Source organism: Perissodus microlepis, chromosome 11, assembly GCF_051167445.1.
Source record: "Perissodus microlepis isolate ML-2025 ecotype Zambia chromosome 11, ASM5116744v1, whole genome shotgun sequence".
NCBI classification, from domain to species: Eukaryota; Metazoa; Chordata; class Actinopteri; order Cichliformes; family Cichlidae; genus Perissodus; species Perissodus microlepis.
Window position 1 is genome coordinate 30,552,314 of NC_140471.1, and position 25,445 is coordinate 30,577,758.

The 25,445-nt window shown below is 38.9% G+C and overlaps 3 protein-coding genes across 3 annotated transcripts; 2 read left to right on the forward strand and 1 right to left on the reverse strand.

Moving 5' to 3' along the window:
• Window positions 1-700: 700 nt before the first annotated feature.
• Window positions 701-11,680, reverse strand: hormad1 (HORMA domain containing 1). The gene is made up of 15 exons (XM_084944065.1): window positions 11,251-11,680; window positions 11,116-11,150; window positions 9,312-9,456; window positions 9,139-9,202; window positions 8,400-8,436; window positions 8,232-8,252; window positions 8,007-8,033; window positions 7,630-7,697; window positions 7,002-7,153; window positions 6,077-6,234; window positions 5,861-5,911; window positions 5,355-5,415; window positions 5,065-5,117; window positions 4,234-4,317; window positions 701-3,381 (listed from the first exon to the last, which is right to left on the reverse strand). Exons 2-15 carry the CDS (start codon window positions 11,146-11,148, stop codon window positions 3,292-3,294), a joined length of 1,044 nt encoding a protein of 347 aa, XP_084800191.1. The 5' UTR covers window positions 11,149-11,150; window positions 11,251-11,680; the 3' UTR covers window positions 701-3,291.
• Window positions 11,681-11,868: 188 nt separating this feature from the next.
• On the forward strand, window positions 11,869-19,696 carry ensab (endosulfine alpha b). The gene is made up of 3 exons (XM_084944068.1): window positions 11,869-12,099; window positions 14,628-14,750; window positions 16,072-19,696. The coding sequence occupies exons 1-3, from the start codon at window positions 11,884-11,886 to the stop codon at window positions 16,240-16,242; spliced, it is 510 nt and encodes a 169-aa protein (XP_084800194.1). The 5' UTR covers window positions 11,869-11,883; the 3' UTR covers window positions 16,243-19,696.
• A 1,134-nt stretch (window positions 19,697-20,830) lies between these two features.
• mcl1b (MCL1 apoptosis regulator, BCL2 family member b) lies at window positions 20,831-22,776 on the forward strand. The gene is made up of 3 exons (XM_084944067.1): window positions 20,831-21,433; window positions 21,663-21,913; window positions 22,036-22,776. The coding sequence occupies exons 1-3, from the start codon at window positions 20,983-20,985 to the stop codon at window positions 22,150-22,152; spliced, it is 819 nt and encodes a 272-aa protein (XP_084800193.1). The 5' UTR covers window positions 20,831-20,982; the 3' UTR covers window positions 22,153-22,776.
• Window positions 22,777-25,445: the final 2,669 nt, after the last annotated feature.

A 25,445-nucleotide genomic window follows, 5' to 3' on the forward strand; every position in this document is an offset into this window, starting at 1 on the left:
CATGCTTTTTAAATTGTCTACAGTGTGGCAGCAAAACTGCATGAGCTGATTAAGGCGTGCATGAGAGAGAAGATGCTTTTCTGCCAAGACACAGGGCACAGAGTTATCTATGTAGGCCTCATTCGTACAGCAGAGTCCATGGCTACTTATCACCCCCTTGTGGACATTCAGCATACATCATTCCTGCTTTTAAATTTGTCCACTCTTTTTATGGTGAGACTGTTGGTCTATATGGTTACCTGGTTATATGTATGTAAACTTTTTCAATGTTGTTACATACTACCATTTATCAGATTAAATTATTATTGGATGATCCTTTACACCGCACTGTACCTGTAATGTTTATCTTATTTATGGCAGAAGGGCAGTGTTTACCCAGCAACGCTGCCCTTCTGCCACACATAAGGAAAACAGGAAAAGGACATCTCGTCCTTTTACTGAATTACTTCAGACTGTGGGAGAATGAACATGAGATTCACAGTAAACATGTGCAACACTAATACATTTTTAAATTAAGGCTGTTGGGTTTTTTTTTTTACATCTTGTAAAGTTGTTTTGAGTATTTGCTTATTTATATCTATTTGTAACACTTTAAAATCAAAGTGATCTGCATTTTTAATTGTTTCAGTTTTTTTAATTTGTTTTAATGTCTTTTTATCTTACATTTTATAAAATTGCTTTGCTTTAGCAGAATGCACGTGAGTTTCTACTTATTATGCAGAATGAATTATTTCAATAATATATATTAAGATACATTTTTAATCATATTAACCAATAAAACTGGCTGGAAAGTCCTGTTTGCAACTCTCTTTCAAATTTGGAAATTCAAAGTTCAAAATTTTCTAGGAGGCAATAAGGCAAAGGAAAAATACTGTGAAGCAATAGTAATAGTATTAATAGTAACATTAATTATAGTGATCAAGAATACATTGAGATATGGTTCACTGTTTTATGTGGTTTTCCAGAAGATACGTGAATGACATGTTTTCTGGATTTCATCCAATATCTCTGCCAACTATCTGATTCCAAGGGGTTAACTGTGAGCAGGGCACTCTGCTGAGGAAGCGCTAATCAGCTCGGAAACATTTGCTGCCCTTCTGGCAAGGTCAAAAGGGTCACGGTCCCTGGGCTGGATGTCCACTCCATCCTGTGCTCCTCCCCCATTGCTGTAAAGCCCAGCCTCCCCTTGGGGCCTATAGGCCCTGCAGGCACAATCACTGCAACGCCACTATAGGCTCACAGAAGCTGGCTTTAATCTATATGGAGCTCTGGGATGGACTGCGGCTGTCTGTCCATCAGCCTGTCAGTGTGTCTTGCCTTGACCGTACATAAGCAGCCATGGACCAGAGCTATCGACTTAGACAATCCGAACCCACATTTGTGATTGGTTTGCAGAGCCGTCCTGTGGGCCCCTCCTGCTGTTTGACCAGGTGATTGATCTGTTAACACTGGCCACTGGACGTGTGTCTCTGAATTTAATTTCAGAATTCATTTCTGTGGGACGTCTGTGTACAGAAATGATGTAGAGTCCCAGGATCAAATGAAGGATTGATGGTTTCATCTAATATCTAAGTAAAAATGCAATTTAGATTTCTTTTCCACCCTTTATCATTAGATATTTGGAACGTGGCTAACAGGAACACTGACCAACCCTTAAAGCATGGCCTTATATCATTCTTACAATTTTAACAAAAATGTGAACAGTGTCTGCGTCTCTAAGCATTAAAGTCTTGAATCACCACAGGTTAACCCCTTTGAGTGCCACACAAGATAATTTCTCAATATTTTTATTTGTCAGGCCATTTTATTTTCCAGGCCTTGAGGCATTTTTTCTTTGTAACAATATCTCTGCTATAACTGAGATACTGTTTATCAACAATACATGAAAACACCTGTAAAGAAGCCTTTGTTGTCAAGGCATTTCATCACTTATCAACAGCAAGAGAATCTCCTGCTGTTAAAATAATAAAAAAGCTGAAAAAGGCACCAAAGTCAGGCTGAGAGGTTAGGTAACCCTGATTCATTTCACAGCTCATAAAGAGCACCAACCCATCGGTGAGTGGGTATTGTCCACCATGGATTTCCCAGTCCATTCTGCTTTATGCTTCTCTGTTTTCAGAAATGCCCATAAAACACAAAGACTATGAAATAAATGTGACGACCAAGACAATGCCTGAGTTAGGAAGTGAGGGCTGATTTGATGGAGTCTCTCTTTCTCCACTCTGGCCTGCTGCAGACGTGGGGAGAGGGGGCAGGCTGCTTGGATATGCATCACAAAGGCTTCCTGCAGTATTGATCTGCAGTGGGTTAAGGCAGTCTATCAGCAAATGTCCCTCTCTCTGGGAAAAACAATAGATTAAAAACACACAGCTTGCAGGGCGGGAGGCTGCTGATGGGCCCTTATCTGGGCCCAAAGGTCACTGTGTACAGATATAATCCACTTTCACTTAACAGCTTCATTTAAGGCACCTCGCATGCAAATGGTGGCATTTCAGGGTCTATTCAAAGACTGAGGTTTTGTTTTTCCAAGAGGCAGGCAGGGTTCTTTTAAACATTTTTTCAGAGATGGGTTGAAAGTGTTCAGTGCTTAAGCTTTAGTGGTTGAGTACATCATCTTTTTCCAAATCAAGAAATGACCACAGCGTTTTTATGACACCTAATAATGAAAAATGTATTATTTGAAAAAATTAAAATGCCCTATTTTATTCATAAGATATTGACACAGCAGGTAGTGCTGCATATTTCATTTATTCCCTGGACTGAACTGGAGCTCTGTCACTCCAGTGGAAAATGTATAAACCCTTACACTATGCAAATAAATGCACAAACTTAGAAATACAGCAAAAATATCTACGTGTAAAAACTCATTTTTATAATTTACAGCCAAATTTGTAGTACCTTGTCCTCCTTTCCACTAACAAGTTGAAAACACAGGTTACACTTTGATGCCCTCTTTCTATTTAATTAAAGTTTGCAAACTGATTTATACATAGGCCATATATAATGGTTACAATAAAACAAACAACCATTAAAAAGTAACAAACACTGTTTTGGGCATAGGTATTCCAACATTACTGATGAACATCATTTAACAATGTATTTCAGATCACTATGTCATTCAAACAACAAACCTAACCATCGGACAGTAATGGCACAACCTCAAAATGTTTCTGAAACATCGCCAAAAAAAGTCAGTAACACGTTCTAAAAATCAAACTGTGGAACTTGTGATCAAAATCGAAATTCAAAAAAGAAAAAACATCACTGCTGGATTAACAGTAGGCTGTGATGTCAGTAGCGTTCTTTAGGCTCGCTAAACTTACGTTTCTTCGTAGGCAAGTCGGTGGACGGCGTTTCCTGACTGGTGGGAAACTGAGAAGCCTGAAAACAGCAGAAGAAACATGCAGTTGACATTTAGTAAAGCACGGCTTTATGTGTCTACTGACAGGCACCATCCCACTCTGAGAAACCAAAGCGACCAGTGTTGACTCATCTGTGAAACAAACGGTTCCTACGCATTTTCCACTTCGAAATAATTCCTCAATCTGCAGAACACATCGTGGTTATGCACGAATACTGCAGTATTATCAAACAATCAAATCATGTTTTTACGAACCAAGTGATAGGTCATGTGAGGACATGTTTCCACCCACATTTACATTTCTTTTGACAACAGGTCACTGTTTTGGATAAACTACCAAATCATTTTCATTTATTTAACTACAGTCTGTTTGTTGCCCATGCATGCTTAGGTTTGTCTCCTGCTGACAAACGCAGAGAAACACACTTTACTTTTCCAACCTTGCAAAATCTACAAAAGTCTGTATAATAAAAAGAGTTTTCATTATTACAGAATCCCAGAAGATGTTAGCAATGCTACTTAAGCAGCTACATGATCATTTTCATGCCTGATTTTGTGCTTACTTTTTGTGCTTGAAGACCATTACATCCTAAATGAGCAGAGATTACCTTATTGGGCCCATATCTATTATATATTTCCAAAGAAGATGTGCCTGATTAAGACATCAGGTTTACATGATAATATAGTAATTGCTGCCTTAAAAAAGGCAACTAGTCTTCCACTGTTCAAAATGTTACAAACTCTGGAGAGCTTCATAAGTACAATTTCAATTTCTGCACAGTTACAAAGTGTTTTAGTGTGGAGGGGGTTGTCAAGCTGTAATAGAGTGAGGCGAGGACCTGTAGCTAATAGGTTTTAAATGTTAGACTGACCATAGTTGGCTTGATGATCCTTCCACTCCTGGTCCTTTTCGTCCCCACCTCCATATAAGAAGTCTTCTTCACCAGAGTGTCCATCTGACAGAGGAGAGATGATCCTTAAAGCCAGTGATCATTAAGTACACTTGAGGCACTCGGCTGCCGTCAGCATTTTTGCGTTTTGAACAGATTAGAGGTCCTTAACTTTTTAGTATTATCATTTAGAGCTCTGGAAGGCAAAGTTAACCCCCCACATTTCTGGATAAAAAACACTGTTTTTTGTAAACAGTGCAGACTATCAGCTTTAACTCAAGGATTCACAAAAATAATACATTAACTATTTCATTTCTTTTATTGAGTCTCATAAATGGTTTCCTTAACTTGTATCTCTTTGGACCTCATAGTAAGTTTTGATGAACAGCTACAAGATCAACATTTGGAATCAAATCCAGATCTTTATTTATTTTTTTATCTGTCATGGAAACATTAGGAGATAAGCCTCACCTCGCCATAAACCTGCACATCAGTTAACCAATCAATTTTACAAAACAGTTCTTGAAACACTTTTTCAGTTTCAGCTCCCAAAAAACGCTAGAATATCAATATTCAGAATGCTCAGATACAAAATGTTATAATTTCTCCTTTAACTTCTCAAAAGAGCACTTATTCTCTTAATTTTTCTTTGGTTTGGCTTTTATATTTTGAGTCAATGCAACAAACAACAACAAAGCTACAAACCACAGGCATATGTAACAGATATAGTGCATTTTAATGGTCAAGTCGTCATATATTTTTAAATGTCACCTGTTCACAATGTGTTGAGCATCATCAGTGAGTCACACATACCTCTATGACTTCCTCACAAGTATTGATCTCCTCATGACAGCTCACCTGCACCTCTAGAATTCATAAAACACAAATACCTTAAGATTTTTTTTAGTTCATCTTGAGTTATTATTATCATATTTAGTCAAGACTACTAACAGAGTCTAGCAATAATATTTATTCTACATCTTTCAGTTTAAGATTTTTCAGTTTATTAACTGAGACATCCTGAAAATAAGTTTAACAAAATAAGATGGGAGACTTTCAGTTATTGCTTTGTTTTAGACTGTTTTATGTTTACAGATTTTTACCAGTGTTCTCCAGGATTGTGTTCTCCTTTTGAGCCTCCTCCACACATTTAGGGTCTTCACTCTATGGGGTTACAACAGCTTTACTGAACATCATGACTGGAAAATGTCAAAACTTACCACAATGACAAAATTCTGACACTGACTCACTGGTTTTTGCATCATTTAGGTACTTCCCACTTCGTATGTTAGTAGTGACGCTATTCAGTGCATTGGACAATGATCTTAAGAACATACTTTATTCTAACATAAAATGAATATGTAGAGCACATTTTCGAGAAAAAAAAGCAGGAAAATTTGTAAAATCTGCTATAAAAATGACAATGAGTTATACACATCATGTTGATTTACCAGGGTTATGTAAATAAAACACATTTAGCAATGCTTTTTTGGCCATTGTAAAGATTATTGTGTCTGAAATGATAATGTGCTGTCACGCAAGATAAATAAAACTGTAAACAACATAAATCACTTAATGGGTTAAAAAAAACAAATATTTGTCCACTGACCTGGGTGATGGCATCCTCTTCATCTATCTTCAAGACCCACTTTTCCTCCACCTGAATAATTAAAGAATATGCCTTATTGACCTCTCAGGAGGGCTAATGTAAAAAAGCTGCACATTTAACATAAACCTCATGAAAAAGAAAGACAAAAACCTTTATATGTGTTTTAATGTCTTTTATCACTTTCTATCCCTTTATCTTACAGTTCTCTCAATTAACCTGCTCTAGCCTGTGTCTTTCTGTGGCCATGTCAAACTTTAAGGTATGGTAGGGGCTGACCACCTCCCCCATGGTCAGTTTGACAGGTTCCTGTTCAAACTCCATAGTGTCACAGTCAGCCTCCCTAAAGCCGGGTGGTTGGTATGCCTGAGGAGTAACTGGAAAATAAAAAAGCAAACACAGAGTGAAGCAACAGTGAAAGGGAAAATCAGCAGCTTTTTGAAATACGCAGACCAGCCTGTTTTGAACCAATGACCATGCCACATTCAAAGTCAGGGCAGGCAGTTCCTCCAAGTCACATTGTTATTGCCCATATGAGTGTTACAGTCTCTCTGCGAAACAATGAAGTTTCTGGATGGAGCACTCTCCAGCACCCCATCCAGTGACTCCAAGAGGGCTGGGTACTCTCAACTGCTGTCTGGCGCATGGGCTGGGTTTCTCACTGTTATTGTGTGATCAGATACTTACATTAGCTGAATAGATATATTTAATATAATGTGTGAGTATGTGTAGAAACTTAGTGGCAGTAAAAAAAACAAAAAAGTTAATGAACTGTTGTTAATATGTTAATATTCACTTGGACACCATTTGAGGAAAATATGCAAATCGTAACAACACACTGAAAAATTTGCTGTTTTTCCTGCGTATGAATCATCTAAACCCAGACCTTCATCTCTTTTTGTCTACTTTTCAAAAAACAGAAAAGCACATCACCATTGTTGAATAACTGCCAAAAAAGATCAAAGCTGGGGCACGTATGAGACATCAAGCAGCACCACTTAAAACACTGGATTTAAGAGTCTTTATTGTGATTGGTATAATAAATTAATAAAAAAAATAATAATAAAAATGTTCAAAGCCTTAAAAAATGTGGGTTCTATATAATTAATACTGCAGAAATCATTAATTTTGATGTGAGTGTTACCATCGTCATAGTAAGCCAGCTTCATGTTGAGGTAGACATTTTCTGGCAGAGGGCCCAGGTACTGCATCACAGTGTAGAGCTTCCTCACCAGCAGGATGATGGCTTTCCTGGTGTTTCCACATGACATTGATGAGACTTTGATGTTGTTATTGCTGATCAAGAAAGTCAAGCAAGAAGAAAAATGAGCATAAAAGGGCCCGCTACTTCAGCTGCTCTGCCAGACAATCATTACACTGGCAGGTAAAGTGTATATAGTTTCTTGGGGTGGTCTAACATAAGCCAGTCACTCTGAAGTCACATTTCACAGATGATGCAGTTGGAGAGATGTTAAGAGCTCCACCCTTTAATTCAGTTGTAGCCCAGTGCTGATACAATGATACAATGATATAGTAATCACTCTTTCAAGGCTTCGATTTATTGACACAATAACAGACATATCACCTTGGGTTTAAGTTTTACTCATACATAAAACTCTTTAAGCTCCTCTCTTCTTTTCTCCAACTTTCAAGCAACTTCTGGCCCGAAGAAAGACAGGCAAATTCAAAGATTGACTAGGTAACAATTAAAACAGAAACTCAAGTTACTTTTTCATACGTGAGTGTAATCTGTAAGCATAAACACACCCCACCTTTCAAAATCCATGTGTGCCCCTGCTGCAGAGTACTGGATCCTAAAGTGGTAAAACTCGGTCACTTTCTGAAAAAGACGACATGCCAGATGTTATAGGTAATCACTATGGAGACAGTAAACGAAAAATGGACCACTTCTTATATATCACTTTTCTACTCTACTCAAAGTGCCTCATTCACCCAATAATACAAGAACTTTTTTCTACAACCAGTTTCTTTCCATCTAACGGTCACACACATACCCCAATGAACACATGGGACAGCAACCTTGGGTTCAGTATCTTGCCCATAGATACTTAGGCATGCAGGCTGTAGACTGGAGCAGCCTTCAAATTGTTAAACAGTGAATATTGCAAAAAGATAACCTGATATTTACCTGTGGGTTCTCTGGGTCGGTATAAATCTAAAAAATAAGGCCAAATGGACAAACATCAGTACCGCATAGAATATAAGACTAAATTATCTAAAAACTTTACAGCTCTTCCGACATTCAGTTGCTCATGTGTTAGATACACTCACTTTTCCAGGCTGACCCTAACTGGTTTTAATACAAAGAGTCATTATTCAAGAACACACATTCAAGTATTAGCAAAATACTCACAGATATAATGACTGTCCGAAGCTGGTGAGGAAGAAAAAACAACATTTTGACTGCATTAGTTGCTCTGATACAAAAAAAAGTGCAAATTACAATTTATTTTTTTAAATCTCCCCTAACGTATGTGTACATTACAAATCTTCTGACTGATAAAGGTCAAATGTGACTTACGTATTTCTTTTCGATGGCATCAAAACATCCTTGCATCCTGGTGGAAATTAAAAACAATTATGATCCATAGAAAAAATAATAATTAAAATTGTAAAGCACAAAAAATGAAACAAGAACAAGGAGCCACTGAAATTATTTCTTGATGAACAAACTGGCATTAATTTAATTGTAATGTAAATTTAAAAGAAATTTAAAAAAACTAATTTCTTCAACAACCTGTAAACCTTATTTACACTGTTACACTGTTGAAACTGTTGAGTGTAACATAACAATATACTTCTCATCTCATTTTCCATGACCCTAAGAGCTAGAACATTTTATTTATGAAGCATAATTGTCTATTGCACTAATTAGATTATATTTGTTCACTGCGTGTAAATATCTTCTTGATGAAAACAGATCAAGAATATCATTTCAACATCACCAAGTTCAATCAAGTTCAATTTTTGACCAACCACAAAAGATATGATGGTCTTATTTTTACCTTGTAGGTCTGTTTGTCTACCTATGGTAAAACATAGTTCTGGTGACACCTACTAAAACAAGAACTATCATAAAGTACCTCTGTAGGGGTTTGTCTATGAACAGATTTTGTCAAAGGGATAACACTGGAAGACAAAATCAAAACTGGTACATCAAAATGGAGCAGTTGATATGACTCCACAAGATGGTGTCTATTTGGCTTTAGTGACCCTAATAAACAGCTCTTGTTAGCAAATGTCAAGCTGCTGTAATTTACCACTGAAGAATCTGAGTGGCACCAGGACAGCTGTGCTCCTCTCTGAGGATCATCACTTGCTGATCTAAAAAGAAAAAATAGAACGCGTGAATGTTCTATGGAACTTTTTCCAGGTAAGTGAACTTGAAAGCTAATAGGATGTACAGTCAAATTAGGTTCCTATGTAATCTAACCTTCCACATATTTTCTCCCGTAGGCTTTCCCCGGGAAAATGCCCCTGAGGTATGTGATGCCAGATACTGCAATGGCCAGAAGCTTCTTCATAACAACCAATGACTGCTGCTCCGAGACAATCTGATTAGGAAACAGCTGAGTGCTCTGTATGAGTGAAACAAATTAATCAGACTCAGCACTGCTTAGTCATGACAGGTAACACAAATATTAGAAATCCTGCCCTCCAACAGCTGCGTTTCAGCTATAGCACCTTATTTAATACATACACAAACAGAATTTTTCTAATCTTTGTGGACCTCAATATTAGTGCCACAATTTGTTTCTGTGTAAGTCTGTTGATATTTGGAAAAAAAGCACTGATGTCATTTCACCCAAGATGCAACTTAAATAATTACTTATGAAACATGCATGACAAACAATACTTTTATCACAAACCAAGTGACTCTACTGTTAGTATATCTCACATCTCAGCATATTGTGCCGTGTGTTCTTACAATGAAATCTTAGAAAACTGGAAAAGTGATGGACAAAGGTGGCAAGCCTTAAAAACTATCTACAGCAGTTTTATTGGCTTTCAGTATCTGTACCATGTCCTTTAAAAGTCTGATCAGAAATAGTCTCACTAGAATAGTGGCTTTTAAGTAGCCATTCTTACGGACTGAAATAGCAAGAAAAGGCTGAGGTATGCCACATTACAAAAGAATTGGACTGAAGATTAATGATAACAGTTCAAATGAAATAATTAATCCAAATATGAAAATTTTGTTGCAAATCAACATTAATATGTACAGAGGTCAGGAGAGAGGTACAGCACTGAGTGTCTATAGCCATCCGTAAAACACAGTGGAGGCTCTGTTATGGATTGGGGTCAGTGATGTTGGATAGCTTGTCAAAAGTGCAATTATGAATGCAAAAAAAGTAACTTTAGATTTGATCCACCATGCAGTAGCAGCTGGAAAGCATCTGATTGACAACAGCTTCATTTTTCTGAGAATCCTCAGAAAAATGGACCTGAAGAAGGAGCTGCTGACCGTCTTCTACCGCTGCTCCATTGAAAGTGTGCTGACATATTGCATCGTTGTATGGTTCTCCAGCTGCACCACAGCACACAGACTCAAGGACAGCTTTTACAACAGGGCAATAGCCCTAATCAGTGCAAATAGCTGACCTGATTGGCTACCTCCCTGGACTTTTTTTGGGGGGAGGTAACAACGGTAAAAACAATAACAATAATAATATTTATATTTATAACAAGTTGCAATAATAACAGTGTGCAATACACATACACTTCTTCTTCTTTTTTTTATTACTAAGTTAATATACTGTGTTGTGTTGTTTGTGTTGCGTTGTGATGTGTCATATCGTGTTGTGTTGTGTTATATGTAGTGCCGACGTAGGACAGTTTTCCAATTTCATTGTACTACTGTACTATGTATGACTGTGCAATGACAATAACGAGTTATCTTATCTTATCTTTCAGCATAACAATAATCCCAAACACACTGCCACTGCAGTAAAACCATACATGAATGAATCACTTCTTGAAGGACATTCAAAGCTCTGCTTTGGATGTTGGCTTCCTTTTGTTCCATTCCCGCTAAAGGTGATTCCACATTATTTCAATAATGTTGACGCCTTGGCTCTTGCACTAATAGTGATCCATTGTTAAGACAATAACTACTTTTTACAAAAATAAAAACTGCCGTTGGAAAAAAAAGAAAAAAAGGAAACTGCCTGCTAGCTAAGCAACTTAGTGTTTGCAGGATTACATCACATTAAAATCATATGAGTAATGTATTTTACCTGTGATGTTCTCACTTGCTGTGCACACGCCATACCTTTGGTGAAAAATAACAACAATTTTTTTTAAAAAAAAATGCAAAGCACAGAGAGAAAATTTGAGGACAGATAGGAGTCTACTCAGAAAACTGTACTTACTGTAAATCGCAACTTGCTAGCTAACGTTCTAGTTTCTAGCTGATGTAGCCCTCTACTTAACTTGTCTCTAGCACACTACTTTGACCTACCGCGAAGTTATTCTATAGATTATGCTCTTGTAATTACATGGGAACAATAACCAGAAACACACAGTACAGTCGTTCTGGGGAACTAGGAAATAAAAGCTAACCTTTTGGTGTTAGCTATTATAAAGGTTCCCGCTAAATGTTTAACGGGCAGCAACCTGTAGAAATCAATGGCAGCAACAGGTTCACCACCAGGGAGCCAATCACAGAGTAGGGAGATAAAAACTAAAAACAAAGAGGGCTTCAGAGCCTTTTGTCTACCGCTTTTTGTTTTGTTTTTTTATTGTTATAATTTTGATTTGATATGTCAAACGTTAACTGAAAACTAACGTTTTACCCCAAATATGTTTTTTGTGGTGATTTGTGTTGATGCAGCGCGGCCCCCGCATCGCCTCCGTCTTCACTTTGTAATTTCATTGGCCAACCGGTTGTCAATCACAGCCGGGACACATTCAACGTAATCTTATTGGCTTCGTGTGGGCTATTACTCCACTTCTATTGGTTACTGTATTTGTTAGTTACAAGGGAAACGCCGGCCCTAACGGTGATGTCATATGTCGTTACGCCATTTTTGTTGGAGAGCAGTCGTGTTCAGAAAAGCAGGATTAGATCCAGTACAGGTACACAAAACGGTACCTTGAATAATCATCTCTTTGAGTTGGTCCAGCAACCGACGAGACACCTGCGTGTCCTCCACACTCACAAAATGTCGTCAGAAAACCTGGACTCGGATACTCAGGTGGACTACGAGGACGAAAAACAGGTGGGTTTCTGCCTGCTATCTTGATGTTGTTAGCTAACCTCAGAGCATGCTAACTAAGCAGTGGCTAGCATCAGTTAGCATAAGTGTTTGCAGTAAGCTTAGCGCTGCACCAATGCACCGGGGAAGACCTGGAAGAGGCGTACAGCCGATATGAGCTGCTCTGTATAATGGAAGTGGTTTAGTTGTAGCTGCCATAGCATAGAAGCACCTTGCTTGTGTGTCACTTTGTTTTGTCCCTTGCTTGGTGTCATTGGCTGGCGAGTCCACAGCAGCTCAGGCCTCATTGGTCTGTACCCGAGGGGGGGTTTACACACTAAATGTGTGGCCTGCGGTCTCCAGATAAAGGCATGACTGGGTAATTTCACTCAGTGCACACTGAGTAAGTAAAGATAACTGCGCTAAAGTCGAATAGAAAACTGTCTTTCCTGAATGGCTAGCAGTTTCTGGATTCCTAGTGGTCTTGCGCTGACTGTGACAACCAGCTGCAGTGCTTCCGCATTTCCATACTATGCCATAAGCACAGCAGCGATGCCATGTAGTCCATTATTAGGATCGAGGGTTTGCCAAACATTCTTATGTCAGTATGTGTTAGATTAGTGTTGACACTCGTTAAGTTTATTTACACTGTACCAACAGTGGGGCAGAAATAACAAGATAAACACCCGTGGTGGATGCTAACATTAATGTCAGTATCTATTATCTTTACAAGAAAGATGTTAAGTCCTAACACTATAAAGCAAAGGTTATAATGTAAAGTCTTGTTTTCTCATTTTAAGTACTTTTAACTTTGTTTTTATTATTCACATATCTAAATTGCGTTACTCAATACGAGAAAAATAATGAAAAGTGGAAACTAAACGTTGCCCAGCCTTTACAAGGTAGGAAGTTAAAAATTCAGACTTTGCTTGGCAAACTTGTTGATTTCTGTTTATAACCGTGCATTACTGTTCATGCCCTACTAATCATAAAGTTGAAGGGAATAGAAATTGTTTGTATTGCAGTGACAGATGTTGCTTTATGACTGTTGATATTGTCATAACTCAGTTTGAATCATGAGTTTTTGTTACTGAAATTCTGTGTGAATTAAGCTGATGCCACAAAAGGAAATATTGTTTTAATATTTTGTCTCTTCGTATGGCGACACAGCCTGTGCATTTAAGCTTTTCCAGTAGTTTAAGCAAACCTTATAAACAGGACTTTTAACCCTGTCTGTTGCTTTAAGTGAACAAGAAAAGACAGTCCTTGCTGAGGGGAATATTTAGTTATACACATGCCAGTTCCACTGTGTACGCAAAGAGTGTGTTGGAATCTGCAGTTTCCCTGCATCAAAACCAAATATAGTGCCTCATAAATTTCTCTTCATGGACCCAAGTGAATCAGCACACTCTGTGCAACACCTCCTCCACCCCCACCCCCCCCAAGGGAATCTGTTCATCGGCTTCTGTGTCCTGGGTCACATTTTATCCCTGCCCCAGCAAGCTTTATAGGCTGAGTGCCCTATCTTGTCTCTATAGTGGAAGTAGGTCTATGCTGTGCAGCTCACTTGAGGTGTGTTTATAAGGAATGTCTAAATGCCCTTTGGAGTTTGTCCATTATAGTCTTGCACTAGCCTGTTTTCTGAAATAGTTTTAACATGGAGTCAAGCGCTTGACTCCTGCTGTGTGCACAGGGTGGTGCCCCAGATTAGTAGCTTCAGTATCTACCTGTCGGGTACTTGAATGGCAATGTCTGACTAGTTTTACTAGTATTCGGCAGAGGCATCAGCACAAGCCCTTCCATTGTTTCAGAATTCCCACTGTAGGCTTCAGCAGTCTAAGCCTAGTATTGTTTGGACAGCCCGGTCATGTTGTAGTTTCTTGACCCAAATTTTCAGATTTTCTCTAAATATATGACTACATAACATAGTAGTTACTATTACCAGAAACACAGTTAAGCATAAGATCACAATAGGATTTAGCAATTAATAGCATAGATTTTGTTTACAGAGTTTAGTTTTATAGTAATTTTGAGATTTCAGCTTTATACATTCTAGTTTTATTTTTAATATATGCATAAACAATATTTTGGTCACAAGATCTTTAGCAACACAACTTTCCAATAGAGCTTTAGTTGTTTGTTACTATCATAAGCTTCTAAAATCATTCAGCATTCGTTCTTAAGGTCCCTGGTCGTACCAAGTTTCCTCTCAGGCATTATGGTGTTATGAGAGACTGTAAGAGGAGGACAGTCATGCTGTGACTCATGCTATCATGGAGTATATAAAGTTTCCACTAGTCACTGTCATGCTTTTGAATCCCTTTCACAGCAGTACTTTTAGGTGTTTTTAATGTACTGGTCCTGTGCTCCACAGTAAACTTGTAGTCTTTGTGGAAAAAGTTGTAGAATTGCAGGGTGGCCAGAAGTGAGTGGCTATCACATGACCAGCTGTTCTAGTCGTGAACTTTTCTGAAGGTGCATCCACCAACATTTTAAAGGATCCCTGTTTTTCTGCAAAATAAGAGGGTTAAACCTTTTTTTTGTCTCTACAGGACTCTCAAGAGAAAAATGCAAACCCAGTTAAAGCAGAAGAGGCGAAGCTGAAGGCCAAATATCCTGGTCTGGGCCAGAGACCCGGTGGGTCAGACTTCCTGATGAAGAGACTACAAAAAGGAGTGAGTTACTATAGTTTGCCTATGATGCGATCAGAGACAGCAGCAGCCGCAACAGCAGTGGAAAAACAGGGCTGTGCGTTAATGAGAGCTTCTCAGAAAACAAGTCATTAAACACCTGCACCCCACGTAAAATTGAAAAAGGATAGCTGTTGTTTTGGTATGGTCAAGCTGCTGTTACTATTATTGAACAACGAACAATTTGAATGTAATTGCAGTGAACATATCTTTAATTTTTAATAAAGATATCAGCGATCTAAAAACCTAACTGATAAAGTTTATGCTCACCTTAGAAACCAAAGAATCAAGGCTCTACCTAGAACCACCATTGAGTTGTTGATTCATCAGTGCTACAAGGGTAAATTAATTGAAACGAAGAGAAAAATAATTTCTCCATCCTCAATAGACTGGAATACAAAGCTGCTAGATTGATAACACGTGCAGTATAGCTTGTGTGACAAAGTAACTTTAATTTGTATTTTGAACTGCAGAACAGAGCACCCAAAGGAAACTTGAACTCCAATCTCACTTTTCCCAGATTTAAAATTTTATGTCTCTCTCCACCTACACGCTCTATATGCTTCCACCTCTAGAGGTTGTTGAAAGTCATTCTGGGAAACATGCTAAATCACTGGGTAGGAGTAGGAGTAGCCAAGACATTCAGAGGGAAAAGCGTTTTATCATAAGATAATAAACACTATCAGAGACTGAGGAGGTAGGTAATCTCATACTTAATTTTTTTAAATGTTGAAACACAAGCATGTGATTTGATTAAAGAGAATAGCATTACCCCTGTGGTATCTTCTCTGATGTGTGAGCACTATCGACATATTTGTTATTGTGCTGGTTCTAGTTCTCTTTAGCTGTTAAACTGAACACTGTTAAATTTATAGTAAGTAACAATATTATAGAAGGAAATGCAAAGCATGCTTTATAATGATTACAGCTTATATGGTGACTGTATCCTCATTTTATAAAAGGCAATTTGGAAGGAGGTAGAAGATGATGAGGCTGGGTCTTAAAGCTACATTCAGTTAGCATTGTTTCAAATTTTATTAGGCACACACAAAACCTGTTTTTAAAGCTGTTCAGGTTTATGGGTATGATTGCGGTGTTCAGCATTAAAAAAATATGTTAGTTAAACTCAGGCTGCTAAAGATGAGTATGAATTTTCCTCCATCTCTTACACAGGAATACATTTGGAAAGTTTTCTATAGCACTAGTGCAATCAGCAATAACTCTTTGTACAAATATGTAAGCACTGTTCTCAGTATTTAGCATGTCGCTAAACTTTGTAGCACCTCTGCTCTCTCTTTTCACGCAGCAAAAGTACTTTGATTCGGGTGACTACAACATGGCCAAGGCCAAGATGAAGAACAAGCAGCTTCCTGTGGCAGGGCCTGACAAGAATCTGGTAACTGGTGACCACATTCCCACGCCACAAGATCTACCCCAGAGGAAGTCCTCCTTGGTGACCAGCAAGCTAGCTGGCTAGCCTTCGTCATTCAAGAAGCACCCTCCCCCCCTTCCCCCCCGGGATTCCCAGCAAGCATCCCTCCTCCACTTCACCTGTGTCCCCAATATGTCCATCCACTCCCCTCTCTTCCTTTTACATCCCCAGGCACCACTGGCTTTAACATATCGGGCAGAGTTGTATAAGTTAAAACTCCATTTGCTTATATGTGGGTGGGGCGGGATGGGAGGGACGGAGGTTTAGGCAGCCCACAAGGTCACAGCCTTCTCTGCCTTCCCACAACGCACAGCTCTGCCCCCTCTGTGCACTCTGCGCTACCGCCTCCCTTATATCTTGGTTTTCAGTGTTCCAAGATGCATTACAGTAGGTGTGTGTGTCATCGGGCAGGGGTTGGATGGGATGAGTTAATGCACTTTGTATTCTGTATAGTATTTTTTTTTCTTTTTTGCATCCTGAATGACACCAAAATAATGTGTGTACGGGAGTTAGGAACCATGGTCACAATGTGTTCTTTGAGCTTCATCTTCCCTTTCTATGCTGGTAGCTAGCTTCAGCGGGAGGGTTTGGAAGATATATGTGAATAATTGCTTGCTTACCAAATCTGTGAGGGGCAGCTTAAGGGATACTTGGCATTCACTAACACCCTATTGGGAAATGAGTGGAAGTTTCCTTGCATCTCACCCCTTCAGTCACTTCAGTCAAATATAATCTGACGACAACTGCTGCAGCTCATCCAGGCAGGGATTTGAAACACTTTTTTCTCTGTCTGTGTGCTTCTGTTGCTTTTATTTCCTACCCCTTTTGCTCCTGTTTCTCTCATTTAAAAAAAAAAACATGGCTGCATGTTTGTAATATGTAACAAAAAAAAAAGAAAATTAACATGCTTTTGTAACAGGAGTGGAGCAGCTGTTTAGTAAGTGATCAAAACAACCACCTAAAGTCCTGAAATGTCCACAGTCACACTTCCTTACTTGCTTTGCTTTATGCTATTCTGACAATCCATGTACACACGCTCCTGTTTGCTGCCCAGGGTGGGAGCCAGTTGAGTATATCCTGGTATTATTTTTAAAGGCTGGGAACCCTGCCAGCCTATGAGCTCAGCCTTTGTGTGGTTGCTGTTGAGATGCATCAAGATATGTGCTAACTATGAGCCTAAAAGATTTGTTGGGGGGGAAGCACCCTGCATAGTGTATATGCTTCTGTAAATAATACTCAAACAAGCACGTAACTCGTGATAAGCTTAGCGCTTTAAGGACTGAACCGGCTAGCATGCCTGAGAGAAATGGTAGTGCTAAATCAACTCAGTTGGGATTACACCCTAGGATTTCTGGCTTGGATATTCTTTGCTTTAACAACTGAGCCAAATTCCACATTGCAAGCCCAGAGGCTGTGGATACACTTGTCTTTTCAATGTGACTGTTACTATCCAATCATCCTGCTTACATTGCAATGTGATGAGGCAGCTTTGAGCCCACACTGATCTGGCTAGAGATGTAAGGAGTGATGTGGCTTCCACATATCTTTCTGGCTATTTTTGAAGCACTGATGCAAAAACTTCTAAAGGTTTTGTATCCAGCCACAAAAGTCTCATTGAGATGACAAAAAGTACCCAGAGTCGTTGCAGTCATACTTGTGTCTTTCAAGGCCATATGTAAAGTAATTTTTTTTAGTATTTAAGGGTTGACTATGAAAACAAAACTAATTCTGACAGTGATTTCTAATTTCATGTAAGAGAATGTTTTAATACTTAAGAATGAACAGTATGTCATAGTGGTTCCCTTAACAGCTGACCTCCTTTCACTGCAGTTCACATAATGAAACACTAACCTTAGTTTAAAAACAAGTTCAACGACTTCACTAAAATCTCAGCTGGAGTATTGCCCTACATTACTACCAGCACGTCGTAGAAGTTTATTCTCTCCAAAACTCACACTACTCATATGGATGTTTGATCTCAGGGGTGTTAGAGGGTAAACGACAGGCAACCTGATAAGTGCAGCTCTATAACGCATCATCACGGGCTTAAAGTGGAACAGGGCATATCTGCAGGAGCACCAACACTTGCAAAGCAGAGAGAGATTTTATAACACATGGTGAGGGGGTAATCCCACCTGTTATCGTGATTCAGCTTCTGAAACAGGTCAATGGAACGATCGCTAAATCTCTAGACTTTGAATGTGCGTTCTTCGCACAGTCAAGAACCTGAACTGGATGCCGGCACTCACTGAGAATCAGTGTAAATTACTGCTTCAGGGAACCTTCACAAACGCACACTCCACGACGTAGGCTAGGTAACAGGGTGCATGCACCATCACGTTCTCGACCTCACTTATTTTTCAATGAGACTTTAAAATGTGTCAAAGTTGCAGTGGGTGAAAGAGGACTGACTTGTGCATATATGCTTGTTGTTGTGGTGGTGTATGAATGCACTGCTTTCCTCTGTTCCAGCTGTTGTAAATAGACTTAAACAGGAAATTATTTTTGTTGTTTCCCACTTGCTTTCCACTCTTTCATAGCCCAAGCTATTTCTGATTCAATGGTTCCTCTCTCCTTTCTGTTTAACACTACTTCTGCTGTATCTTATTGTATCGCAGAGGCTATGTGAATCTGTATCAAATGGAAATATGTGTAAATGCTGCTGATTCAGTCAATGACAAATCTAAGAGAGCATACCCTGTAAAGAACATCTGTCCTCTTGATTCTGCCAGTCTGACTCTTTAAGCATCTCACTTCAAGAGTCATAAAGCTCCTGTGGCAAAAACTGGTTACATGTTAACTATGTTAAACTTCAACTTAAGTGCAGATTCCAAAAAATTTATGTATAAATGCATTGTTGGTTTGGAACAAATGTGTGGTCTAGCCAGATCTTAAAATTCTGAACTGCTTTGTCACTTTTGATAAGAACAGACTATTATGTTGTGTTTAAAAAGCCTACATTCTTTATGCTTCAAGAAGTAAGCCCAGGTTAAATAAAGAAAAGGTTAATATGCTGTGATGTTATGAAACAACAGTGGAGTTCTTGAATGCTACTTGATGTTTGGCTTTGCAAGGAGCAGTGCAACAAGAGGAAATAGCTGGGTATGTTTCAAACCCAACACACAGGGTGTCTCTTGTTCAGCTATGATAAATATGTGCCAGAATGTATAAAATAATTAACAGGCTGTGTGCTCTGAAGTACTTTTGTGCTGCTTTTACCTTATCTGTTTTCTTGTTTTGCAAGTAATATTTTTTTTCTTGTGTTCTCTTAATGCATAATTAGTATATTTCATCCTGGCCCAAGACTGCAGGGAAATCAGATGCACCCTTGCTTCCAAGGAAAAAAAAAGGGTTTACATGATAAACAGGATGACTGGAGAATACAGGAATGATTTTAAGACTTCAGAAGTACAAGGGTACTTGGAATGTTTAAGTTGTGTGGAAGTAGGTGAGAGGATTTTTGTCAGTATTTGAAATAAACTTTTACATTAATAAGGTGCTTTTGTGGGGTTTTGTTTTTTTGAGTTCAGTTGTTCATCCTTGTTACATGTTAAACAGATGAATTAGCTGCTGATTAAATCCTAAGATTTCTTGCATGGTCAACAGAAGAAATCTCGGGATGAGGCGTAAAACCCGGAATGTTCTGGGTTTAAAAAAACAGAAGAAGGAAGAAGCATTCTCAGATACACAAACGCATAGGAGGCGCAAGCTTTCATTTACCACTAGGGGGAGGCATAATCATGCAGGTGTGAGAGACGAGCCAGGATGGAAAATTCTAGGTATTTCTGTTATACCAGCATATAACATGAAAGGTGATGAAAGCTACTAATTAGAATATATTTGGACATTGGCAAAGCAAAGACAGTTCTTTAACTTAAGGATATGTGTCAACATTGGCATTCTGTCATAGATTAAATGCACTTCTGCTTATGTGAGGATAGGGTTGTTGTAAATCAATGGCACGTTATGGAGCTCGGAGATTTAAGATGATGGTTTCCTATACTCCTTTATTGGAAGATTAGTGTTGGAGTGATATCAAAGGAGTGTAATGGTGTCACTTCCTACCTAGGTGAATGTCCCTCTACAGTGCAACACATCTGTCAGAAGATAATCCAATACACTATAATTTTAATATTATATTTTAACCATAAAGTCTTAAACTACTTTATTATTATTAGTTAAATGAAATTATGTTTTGCTTTGAGTTTAAAATATTTTACTTTGCTTTATCATTATTATTATTTTTGTTGTTATGTTGCCAAGCGTAGGAAAATAATTAATAATGAGGACATAACAGAGTTTTAATTATAACCTCTGTGCGTGTTTTCAGTTGTATTGTTATTATAATTTTTTAGAATCAATTTTGGGAGTGTTTATGACAATGCCTATTAATACATCTTTCGTTTTAATGTAATGGAGAAACACAACAGTAACTCACTGATAAATCTTTGCACTAATTTGTTTTTCCTGAAATGATGTGTTTATTATTATTATTTTTCTTTAATGAAAACCATGGTTCCTGTTATTTTATCTTGCTCTTTTTTTAAAAACACGGTTTAAACTGGAAATTTTTCTACGCCTACGTCAGTCGTGCGTCAGTAAGTCAGTGCAATACTATAAAAGGCGGACTCAACCGTTCTCAGTGCGTTACTTCCGCTTAAGAGAAAATGCCAGAGATGAAGCGTTAGGCAAGAAGCTAGCTTTTTGTCAAATATAGCCTAACGCCGATTTTCTTCTCGAAGTATTTTTCGTGTAACAGTTTGGTGTTTGTTTGAAGTTAACAAGATGACCAACTATATGATGTCGAAAAGGAACCAGTGCACCTTCATAGACTATCTTATTCCTCAAAATGGAGTCCTGGAGGGACCAATGCACTATGGATCGGGAAATTCCTCTCCGCAGAACGCCACAGGCTCCTCTAAAGACTCTAGCAACGGGATTGTGTCCAATGGTACCCCCAAACGGCCGGACAACCTCGAGGTAACCTCAACAAACGGGTATAAAACAAAAGCTATGCGGGACCGGGAGGAAGACGGTTCGTTGCCGAGCACCCCGGAGTTTCATTCGGACAGTGAATCCGACGAGCAGCTGGAGAAAGAAACGAAACTCCTTATTCACAGTTTTTTGGGTGACTTTACTGGACTTTCTCAGCCTCAACGAAAGGAAACCAAAGCACTAAAGACGATGAAAAGAGTTGTTGCGGGCGTATTAGAAAAGCACAGATACGCTTACAACGGTAAGTTGAAACCAGTCTGTGCGGATTTTGCACAAAGACCTTTCAGAGCGTTTGTCTGCTTCACTCACAGGCTGCCTTTTAACTGCTTCAAGTCACCACAACAAGCTTGCAATTTTTAAACCGAGACCAAACTGCTAATATACTAAAATAGAATTTACACATTTCACTAAACTTCGACTTAGAATAAGTGACTTCGATTTTCTGATCTAGTCTAATTTTCTTTTCGCAGGAATGATTAATAAATTGTCATTGGATGAAAGAGACGAGGATATGTCATTTGTCGGTGCTGTAGCGAAGAGCCTCTTTGGAGACCACACGACCAACTGGGGTCGTATTGTCAGCTTTATGGCCTTCGGGGCAGTGGTCTCTCAGCACCTGAAGGAAAAGGGCAGGGACAACTGCGTGGCGCTAGTGAGCCAAGAGATTTCTGCATACCTGCTGTCTGAACAGCGAGACTGGATTGTCAAAAACAATGCATGGGTGAGTAGTGACAGGATTAGAAAAATAACTGCATAACTTCCTTTTATTGTCCCAGAAAGTATTTTGTGCCCAGTGAACATAATCTGCCTCTTTTTTACCCCATCTTTCTTTCTTCCTTCCAGGATGGCTTTGTGGAGTTCTTTCGAGTAGCAGACCCTGAGTCGATAGTCAGGCACACACTCATGGCCTTTGCTGGATTTGCTGGTATTGGGGCAACACTGGCCCTGTTGATCAGGTGAATTTGTTGGACACTGAGCAACCTCCTTTTTTTTTTCCTTCCCCATTGGACACCTTTTCAAACCGCTTTCGGGAGGTGGAATGGACAAAAGGAAAAATGTTTCAGATTACATTATTTAATTCAGAGGTCTATTTTTGCTAAAAGATGTCATAATAAAAAGGAAAAAGACATTTTTTTTCCTTTTTTGCTAGTCTTTTTTTTAATGATTGTTTACTCACTATATTTTGTTGTATAATGCTTTGGTGGCAGTGGTTTGTAAGAATGACCCAGATCAAAATAGGAAGCGAAACCTGCATGATTCCAGTTTCCAAAATCCATTCAGATCTTCTACAATCTTTTGAGGATCTCTGAAGTCAAGAGAGTGCTGGAGGAGGTGGATTTGCATGAGTGTGGCAGTACTTCCTGATTATGAAAATGCTGGAACTGCACTAGGAGACAAGACCAACAACATGGACTTTTGACTGTAAAAGGATTCTGGAAATTTTGAGTCTGTTGAAAAGCTGAACAAGGACTAAGAACAGTTGGGGGGGGGGGGGCTGAGGCTATGTGCTTGAACAGAAAGCAGTCTATGATCCAGCTGTAAGCTACAACCCTGTACAGATCAATTAAAGATATTTAATTTACATAGCTTGGCCTTTTCACACTCTTTGCTTAAAGGAAATTCACAAAAGCAGGAAGCTGGTTAAATCTATGCTCGTTAGTTCTAATGCTGCTTATTTAGGCCTGTGCAGTAAAGTTGACACCTACACATTTGTTAGCCTTTATACAGTCACACCGCAACCCAAATGCAGTGCAATGGCTGCCATTTCCTAGAAATTTGAGACTGCTGCTGCAGCAGCACCTTCCTCACACTAAGTGCTCAGCTGCATCTGCACTTCTAGGTGCATCTGTAGCAAATTATCTGCAAAGAGCTGGTGCACAATAACTGAATTCAACAAGCAGATTGTGAAACTAGGGTAAAGGAGTTCATAACATCCTGAAATTACATAACATTGTCTACTTCCTGTGTTTTTAGCTACCTAGAGACTAGTGACTTATCACATATGGCACATTTGATTGGGTCTTTACATTTTTAATGTCTGGGTATATTTTTCATGCGTTGATGCAGTTTATTCCAGTTTGTCTTTTAACTGCACACATCTTTAAAGTCTTTGCCATCCAGGAGGTTTCTAAAGTACACTTGACTTCTACGGTGTTCTGCTGCTGTTTTGTTGATAGCAATCCTAATGCGTGGCTTAACCCATGTTTGTGCAGATCCTCCTGTTGTCTCGGGTTACAGAACAAACACTCACTCAGGTCTCAGGAAGAAATGGAGTGTCTCGCCATGGTGATGATCCACAGCAGGCCTCCCCTAGTCTTCTCCTGTGGCTAATGTTATCTACCACCCAGGTTAACCCTGTAGTTAACTGTGAAGAACAGACTGGTAGACAATAGGGAATTAAGGCTGAGGCAATTTCATAGAGGAGTTTGCGCAATACCCGAATGGACTGGGTATGCAGAAAAGAAAGCTCTGCAGTGTGAAGCACACAATCTTTAAACAACCTTGAGACTGGTAACTAGGGTGGGTGTGTGTGTGTGTGTGTGTGTGTGTGCTAATTTCTCCTTCTGAAGGACTAAAGCTGTGTTTTCCATCGGTAAGAAGTGGAAGATCTAATATGAAAAGAGCAAAAGTGGTGTGCACAAAAAGAGGGAAGCACATTGTCATTACATATTGGCAAACCAATTCTGAAAATGCCAGTAATTTAGACAAATGTAAAAACAAAGATTTTGTACTGAACTGAAAATGAAACAGTTGCTGAAATGGGTGTTGTGCTTGCAAATTTCAAAGTCATTGTGGTTTATACACTGGGATAGGTGGTCAGTTGCAGCAAAGGGAAGCTGTGAGATGAATTCTGTGACAGTCTCAAAATACACTTTTTTTTTTTTTTTTTTTTTTTTTTTCTTAAACTTTTTAATTTTCCAGCTGCATTAGTTATGTTCAGATACAATAGTGAAGCTGTAAACTGAAAAAGGTCACTCCAACACATCAGCTTGAATTCCTTTCGTGGGATAGTTTGAGGAGTGGTTTAGAAACCTTTGTCTGCACATACCATCACAGAAACTACCCACGCAGAGAGATAAAATGGTTGGGCCTAATCTGTCTTTACTCAGACTGCAGAACTCTTCTGGATATCAGTCAATATACCCCCCCCTTTGACATTTAAAACTAGTGATTTTGGTCTGCAGCTCATTAGCTTTTTGTTTTATGGTGCCTCTGATAAGGCAGTCTGCCTTAACTCCCATCAGAGATATTCAAAAGTAAACTTAAGAAAACAGTTTTGGTTTCAAGTCCAACCCATTTCAGTTGCTCAAGTGTTTCTTTTGCAATTTTGAAACATGAGCCGTAGGACCTGCCAAAGATGGTATTGGTTAAGTTGCTCTACTTCCTCATAGCAACAGCCCGCCCCTTGATTTTAAAATAAGCAGTGTTTCTGAGAAGTCAGCTGACGCAGAAGTTAATCTTTAATGACACTGCACACTGTAGAATTCTGAGAACTCTGACCCTGAGATACAAAGATAGGCCCAGTTTTCGCAGTTTGCATTAACACTGCGTAAAAGGGGAGCAGAATTTGTTAGATTAAGAAGTTAAGTGCTTGCATGCCCTACTAGCCACAAAGAGACAGAACAAGAGTTCAGAGCTGCTTCACTGGCACAGAATTAGAGGCTTGCACTGTTTACTTTAAGGTTTGAGAGGAAACTTTAATTAAACCTTTGACTAAGTCTGTGCTTGACTTGAAGAGAACCTGTTTAAATAACTGCAAAGTATCAGCTGAAGGCTCTCCTTTAATGGCAGGAGTTCCTTTGAGCTAAACAAGTCTAAATATATCTCAGGACACTGATGTAAATAAAAATGTAAATGGCCTGTATTTAGTGCTAGATCAAATCCTAGTTTCTACACTACATTTTGCAGACATTAAAGCTAAACATTCACTCTGTTACTTTTGGTGGCTGGGGCCCGTTCACAGCCTTTATCTCTGCTGACACTAGTGTCCCACGCTTCTTTGGAATTTGTACTTATAACTGGTTTGCCCAGAAGAGAAACGCCTGTTGAATGCCATTACCATTTATGCAAAAAGCAGACATGTGCATGCACATTCTCTCTGATAAAAGCAGCTACAAACCTGTCCTTGTTATAACTCACACAAGCCTTTCATTCATGCTCAGTTACTTATAAATGGATGTTAACAGTCTGTTTATTTCATTTATTATTTTTTTTTTTTACAGAAGCAAAGAGTACATATGATCTGTTATGTG

Bases quoted from the DNA above. Each gene is read 5' to 3' on its own strand.
- mcl1b (XM_084944067.1), top strand. From the start codon at position 20,983: ATGACCAACTATATGATGTCGAAAAGGAACCAGTGCACCTTCATAGAC. The intron at 21,434-21,662 runs GTAAGTTGAAAC...TTCTTTTCGCAG, and splicing joins GCACAGATACGCTTACAACG to GAATGATTAATAAATTGTCA. The intron at 21,914-22,035 runs GTGAGTAGTGAC...TCTTCCTTCCAG, and splicing joins TTGTCAAAAACAATGCATGG to GATGGCTTTGTGGAGTTCTT.
- ensab (XM_084944068.1), top strand. From the start codon at position 11,884: ATGTCATATGTCGTTACGCCATTTTTGTTGGAGAGCAGTCGTGTTCAG. The intron at 12,100-14,627 runs GTGGGTTTCTGC...TTGTCTCTACAG, and splicing joins ACTACGAGGACGAAAAACAG to GACTCTCAAGAGAAAAATGC. The intron at 14,751-16,071 runs GTGAGTTACTAT...CTTTTCACGCAG, and splicing joins TGAAGAGACTACAAAAAGGA to CAAAAGTACTTTGATTCGGG.
- hormad1 (XM_084944065.1), bottom strand. From the start codon at position 11,148: ATGGCGTGTGCACAGCAAGTGAGAACATCACAG. The intron at 7,698-8,006 runs GTAAATATCAGG...CGTCTTTTTCAG, and splicing joins CCGACCCAGAGAACCCACAG to AAAGTGACCGAGTTTTACCA. The intron at 3,382-4,233 runs GTCAGTCTAACA...TGCTGTTTTCAG, and splicing joins GGATCATCAAGCCAACTATG to GCTTCTCAGTTTCCCACCAG.